At 37.3% G+C, this 7,277-nt stretch overlaps 1 protein-coding gene across 1 annotated transcript; it reads right to left on the bottom strand.

The window, feature by feature from the left end:
* Window positions 1-3,374: 3,374 nt before the first annotated feature.
* LOC149263527 (inositol-tetrakisphosphate 1-kinase 1-like) lies at window positions 3,375-5,832 on the bottom strand. Its single transcript, XM_089426477.1, has 2 exons — window positions 3,714-5,832; window positions 3,375-3,593 (listed from the first exon to the last, which is right to left on the bottom strand). Exon 1 carries the CDS (start codon window positions 5,257-5,259, stop codon window positions 3,823-3,825), a length of 1,437 nt encoding a protein of 478 aa, XP_089282603.1. The 5' UTR covers window positions 5,260-5,832; the 3' UTR covers window positions 3,375-3,593; window positions 3,714-3,822.
* Window positions 5,833-7,277: the final 1,445 nt, after the last annotated feature.

The following is a 7,277-nucleotide window of genomic DNA, read 5'->3' as shown; positions in this document are numbered from 1 at the left end:
TCATCAAATTTGTGTGACTGCTTATTAAATGCATCGAAATTCAAATTTTATCCTTAAAGTTTGACAAATGTGGTGACTATGGCACCAACAAGTTTGATATTGTTGATAACTTCTGGTAAACTGTGTTGTGTTCGATGATGTGCCCAACATTTCAGGTGAACACTTCACCAACAAGTTTACTAGGAATATCATCCACGAATGTAGGGAAGCATTCCTTGTGTAATTTCCCTGTAAGATTTCCTTGAAAAAAAATGATATATCTTTCTGTTCCTCCATATAGGCCCACCTGTCTTTTGTACAGGCCCAAAATGCCCAAAGGACAAGGAATGAACTCTAAAAGTTACTTGAGAGAATGATTAAGAAGGATGGACAAACACCTTTTAACACAACAAATTACAAGACCATCTCTCTCTCTCTCTCTCTCTCTCTCTCTCTCTCTCTATATATATATATATATATATATATATATATATAAAACTAAATGAAATTCACCTCTCAACAGGGAACACAAGCTGCCCACCTGCTGCAACAAGTAAAATTCGGCTCTAATAGGCTTAAAATTGTTTCGCATAAGAAAATCATCTGCCCAAGATAATAAGAATTTATAATAGCTCATGATTAACATGCAGCTCTTTCAAGCTCTGTTACCAGATCTGCCACGCCTGTGTGTAGCATCTGCAGATCTGCCAGGATCTGTCAGAGGATCCATCATGGAAGCAGATACTTGGAGAGGGTGAAGGGCCCTAAGCCCATGAAACGGATCCTGATTCCTGATCCCATGAAAAATGAAATGGTTCCTCAAAATTTGAAATGGATCTGGAAACTTGCAGTTCCCAAAAGTCGTTTTTTAATGAAAAATCCCAAAACCCTAAACCCCATTCTTGGTCGAGGTCTGATCTATCATTATGTCAAGATATATTATTGAGGTTTCATCTATCAAGATCAGATCTCAAGGTCTGCTTGCAAGATTTGATCTATCATTACGGTCAAGGTCTGGTCTATCCTCATGTTCTATGTTGTTGCTCACTTCAAGGACGCTGCGATTTAGCCCTGCCATAACCTTCAAGAATACTACTTTATTGACTGCTACAATGGACATGTGAACATGGCTCACAAAAGCTATTATGACCTGCTTCATGCTCATGCCAAAATTATCAATTATCAATGATGGTTATAACATATCAAATTATATATAAGTTTATAACTCATCAAATTATAAGTTATGGTACAGGGGTGGCTAATAGTAATATGCTTGAGAACTCTTTATTTTGGTTATAACTTATACTGATCCCTGAATGGTTTTGATTCTCGACTCTATTTTCTTTTACTTATAATAATATTTTTAGATTTTTTTTGTACATGTCGTTTCCTTCCTGCATCCAGATCCTGGCTTTTCAAAAATATGGTAGATTTGGATCCCGGTAACTAATATTTCAAGCCAAATGAGGCTGTCCATGTGCAAAAATCGGCACAATTGAAAACAGAGCACCCAAACCAAAAAAAGAAAAAATGAAATCTATCCTTGCCAAATAAAAATCTGTTTTGTTTGTTAGCTAGGGTGAAAAATGGAGGAAGAGTGCCGTTTTATCACTTTGTTTGCTTGGCACAGGTTTTAGAGTTAGCAAAAAAGTGCTTTACTTTCCTTTATTTTATTTCTTTTACAAGGTTATGCCCAGCAGTACCATACAGTGACATCCCCCGTCACATGTAAAAAGAGGCTAGGCACATATCACCACCCAGTCATCTGCAAGGACATCCCATCACAATTTCGATGTACTAAAACATGGACATTCCAGTTTTGAATAATCTCAACCCTAGGAATACGTAGATGCCTCCATTTTGAAGTAGCAGAAGTCCCTGGGTGTGCAAGTACCCATGCAACACTGCTAAATTCAAATCTGTCCCTGGAATATTCTCAAGCTGATAACAAGGTACATGTATAGAAGATAGCAGAAAAGAACAAATAGAAATTCTGAAATAATCCTTGAAATATCTTATACAACAATATCTGTAACCATTTGAAATGTTCTATAAATAACAAATCTATATATAAAGCAAACCAACTTTCAGAAAGGAACCAAGATCATTCCACCAACCAAAAATGCAAACAAAAGTTCTAAACCATTCAATCCCTTGAAAGCACACATCCTTCCAAGTCAGGAATCATAGTTCAACTTAACTGTATGATGAAACACCCACACCCCTGAAGTGAACGTGATTTCATATATATATATATATATATATATATATATATATATTTTAAGAAGGCGGCCATTGACATTATGAAATGAAGATGACATGATATGACATACATGAATAGTACTGTTGTGATTAAAAGACATTCCAACTTGCACAAGTCTACAATCAAGACTGTGTTATATCAAAGTACATGAACAATAGAATTAGATGGCTTTGTACAATGCACAAGTGCTTAAGTTATCTTGGGGATTCCTTGAGTAAGAAAAAAATGTATTATACCATATGCAAAAGGATCCGAGAACTTCTGACATACTAGCAGAAAAACAGAATAAATTAAACAGTTAAACAGTTCAAGACAAGAACCCACCACAAATGAGAAAGCTGCATGAAAAAAGCAGCAGATCTTCAAATTGCGAATATATGCACAATCCCTTCTCTATAAGCAATAACAAGAACAGCCAAGGGTGGGCATAAATCAAAAGGAGGGTAAAACCAAAAAAAAACCTTCAATGATGACACAGACACTTAATTAACATGATAAATCTATATTCAGCATAAACTTCGGCAGTAAGCAATGAAAACCATTTCAAATTGCATATTCTGGATCTGAATAAGTCCACCCACGATTGCAGATGAAAGGATGATACATAACACAACAGCTCCAGGTTTTGCAGGCTTGTAATAATATTTGGGACAGATACTCTTTCTCCCTCTAAAAAATATATAAGAATAAACAAATAAAAAAATGTCTGGGGGAATGCATTAGACTCATCCCACTACAAGCAAAAATTTAACTATAAAAAGGGCTTAATATTGACATGCCAGGGAAAGCTGTTGCAACATGGAATGAGTAACATAATCAAGGTTCAAAAAAGCACATTAAAAATTGTTGCAAATATTATGCATGCAATATTCTTTACTTTCTCCTCACATTAGCCCTAGTGATTTGGTTCAGGAATAGGAATGTTAAAAAATGTTTATTCCATTCTGATAAGTGCTAAGAAATTTTCAACCATTTCACCAATTCCAAAGCCCCAGCCGCTCCATAAACAAACCCTGTATTAGAACGTTGAGCGAACTGCACAATTTCATTGCAGGAAGTGACCCTTCTATGGAGTTGAATAATGTCATTTAAAACAATGGAAAAAAATTAAAATACTAGTCACTCCATCCAGTTTCAATGATCAAAGACTTTTCATCCTTTGATTGAATGCCACACAACCTTACATCATCAAATACAAGGCAAGTACAGTTTAAGAAAGTACACATCCTTGCTCTTTCCACCTTGTGGAATTGGAAGCAGAAAAATGCTCTAGAAGCTATCAAACAGATAATAATCATTTCCCAAATAGCTTCTGCGCTAATGACACCAAAGAGACAGCACATCTCCAGCTCTACTGCCAGCAACATTTAGTGATCACATTCAACTTGCTTGGCATCAAAGATCAAAGAAAACAGACAGAGCAAGGCATACAACATACTATAGAAGCTGAGCTCTGTTTTCCCTTGTTTACCTGGGTATGGTGGAGTACGGTTGTTGACATTACGAGGAATGTTTTCTTTCCTGCTGGCATTAAACTCTAAAAATACTGCTACTTGAGCTATTGTGTGGAAATGCAATCTTCAATGATCAGCTTGCAGGCCATCAAAATCATTGTGAGGAAATCCTTCATCCTGGGGGATGCTTGAGATGACGCCAGCAGCATTTTTTCTGTCTGAAGAGGTCTCTTCCCTGGTTGAAGTCGACGGAACACCAGTTTTCAAGTTCTCCTGCAGAACTACTTCCATTGCAGAGTCTTTACAGCACAGAATTTCTCCGTCTGCAGAACCTCCTCCATCAGTACCCTTCTCAACGAAATTCTCAAGAACACCATCTTGCTCCCTGGTAACCTCAACCTTCTTATCCAAGTTACAGCACAGAATTTTTACATCTGCATAACCCAATTCATCAGTACCATGCTCAACAATACACTCAAGAACACCATCTTTTTCCCTGCTAGCTTCAATCTTCTCATCCACATTACAGCACTCAACGATACCCTCATAAACACCATCTTGCTTTCTGGTAGCATTAATCTTCTCATCCAACTTAGCATCAGTAACTGCACCACCCTCCAATGACTTCTTCTCATCAAAAATCTTACAGAAAAAATCAGTCAGCACCGATTCATAAGCTGGCATCTTAGCATAGCCAGGAAAGTAATTGATATCTATAACCAGATAATGATTCCCAGCCTTGGTATCTCTGATAACATCAAAATTGAATAAATTCAACCCCAAGGCCTGCCGCAGGCCCTTTGCAATATCAGAAACAAAAGTTGCCGGCGGCATTTCGGCATCCTCCAGATTCATAATCCCATAGTAATTCTCATTCCCATGATCCTGGGTAACATTCGAAATCTGGCAGAACGACATAGAGCCCTCTGCGGTCTTAAGCATCTCCTCAGCCACATCAGGCAGGGACTTCCTCTTCACACACTTAACATAATCCCCCACAACATACACTTTAAATATCACCCCGCCATGATTAACAAACTCCTGCAACACCAGCGGAGGCTTCAGCTTCAGCAGCCCTTCAGAATTGAACACGAGAGACATCTTGTGTGACTTCATGCTCCCATCAGCAACGAGCGGCTTCGCAATCACTGGGAATTTCAACTCCACTGGGGTCTCCGAACAAGACAGGTCTTCGGCCAAATACACAACAATTTGTTTAGGTATCCCAAATGTCTCATTCTTCTGTATAACCCTCAATTCGGACACCACCTGCAGCATCGAAATTCGATTGTGTAGCCTCTCAATGGCCTCTGGCCTATCAATAATGCAAACGTGTGGGTGTTTTAATGTGTATTCCTGCAACTGTTTTTTCCACTCCTCCCCGGTTAGTTTGTGCAGAATACAATCGAAGGGGCCCTGATCTATCAAAGGTTTATTGTAATCAATACAAATTAGGTCTATACCCCGTTTCCTGGCAAGCTCAACTAATGAAATCTGGATAAAGCTCTGTTTCTTCTTGGGTGCCAGGGCATACCCAATTCCATAACGTTTCTCGTTCGACATTTTTGGTTCTTTTCACACAGAATTTCGTATCAGAAAATGTGCTGCGAGAAGTGGGTCGCTCGAAAATTCAACGAACATTTCAAAACCTCGACACCCAATTCTAAAATACGACTTTACAAGAAAATGAAAATTAAGCTCCGCAGCTTACCAGGGATACACTATCGATCCCGACGGTGGGCGTTCAAATACTGGCAATGCCAGCAATCTTTCATCGCATCAGCTTCTTTGGTTTTTGGCTAAAAGCCTCCCAACTTTTAGAAGACTAATCGTTCGTTCCGAGGTTGGGACAACTCTCAGAAAATATGGCGCCGAAGCTCCCTAGGGTTCGATGCTCATTACAACACACAGGGGAGACCGGGGTAGAGACGATATTAATAATACAGGCACTTAATTTCAAAGGTTTGGAAATCAAAGAAGGAATATGCAAAGGAATAAATTTGCTGTTATAACCATTATACTTATGCTGAGAAAAGTCGAATAAACCCTCCCCCCGACTGGAGTGGACCAACGTAGGTTCTGTGCTCTAAATTATTGTTTTTGCAGGCATATGTCTTCTAATTCCTTTGCTTTAGTTGCGAATAATTCCCCTTTAAATTGTCATCCATTTAAAAAGAAAAAGATTATGATGCTTCCACTTAAATTTCATCTTATTCGCTCGTGTTGAAATTTGGTCGATCGAAATTCCTAAGGAGAGAGTATAAGATGAATAGGAATTCTTTAAAGAGAAAGAAAGGGTTGATTCGATTTTAAAACAAGGAATATATATATAAGAGGTAAATTGTAATTAATATATATATATATAAAATAATATGGAAAATCATAATATTTTATTTAATTGCGGATAAGTTTGAGTAAGCAGTATTTTGGATAAGGAACTGATGCATTACTGCGGAGGAAAGCAAAGAGATAAAGTAAAAGTATGAACCGCGGAACTGGGGAAGTGCATGCCGTTTAATTATCTTGAGGGGTATTTTATATATATACCATTTTGATTATATATAAATATATAAAATATTTTTACATTTAAATTTTATTTTAATTAATTAAATTATTTAATTTAAAGTATTTTATAATAAATAGGTTATTTATTTAAGTATTGAAGGTTTTTCGCAGTGCATTATATTAAATATTATTTTTTCGGATTCAACTGCGTTAAAAAAGTCATTCATCTATGACCATTTCCATGAGAGGTAGTTCTAATTGACTAATTTCTCATGATTTTTGAATAGTCCACTTTTATTTTTAGAACAGGGTATTGTCATTATAGTCACATATGATGATGATTTTATCTTTTGTATCCATATTAAGTTTTAAATAGTGGCACTAGATCACACTATTTATGTCTTGGAGTACACTTAGGGTTTAGTGAGGACATTATAAGGTTCAAAGTTTTTTCGGACATTCTTTTCTCTTGGATCACCTCATTATTGTAGGTTGTTCTTGCCGCCTTGCTCAACCACAATGGTAATCAACATAGTTGCTAGTCTTAGATGCTTAAAGAAATGCAATGCCTTGTCCCGTTTACCCTTGTTATCTTTGTTTTGGGTAAGTTGGCATTGTTGGCTTGCTCCAATTAAATTTCATTATTTTGGCTTCATATTTGGATTCTATGTCTCTAAGTTGGGTGCATTAACCTACCACCCTATTCTCCATTCTCCCCCTCTTTTAGTTGGTTGGTTGTCTTTCTTGTTCTCCTTTGAATTCCCTATATCGACATCCTTGGTGCCCTGGTTAATATTTGACTCCTTCATTCCTTCGATTGTGTCATCACTCCACTCTTGCCATGTGTTTGCCTTTCATTCTACCTTGTCTTGGAATAGGTTAAGGTCGTTGTGGTCGACATGGGTGATAGAGACAATCTCATATGTGGGAACAACAGAACACAAAGAACTCAACAACTATATATTGATACCACACCCCAGTGGCAACAAAGAATGAAATAAAATTTATAAAAACATAAGCCTAGGTGGAAAGGCATTTTCTCCAGGATGAGGGGATTGAAGAAAATGTGAGACATT

This window comes from Pinus tabuliformis, chromosome 6 (assembly GCF_031772625.1).
Source record: "Pinus tabuliformis cultivar Carrire ecotype Pingquan chromosome 6, CPIR1, whole genome shotgun sequence".
NCBI lineage: Eukaryota > Viridiplantae > Streptophyta > Pinopsida > Pinales > Pinaceae > Pinus > Pinus tabuliformis.
This window is presented reverse-complemented; position numbering and strand designations above follow the sequence as displayed.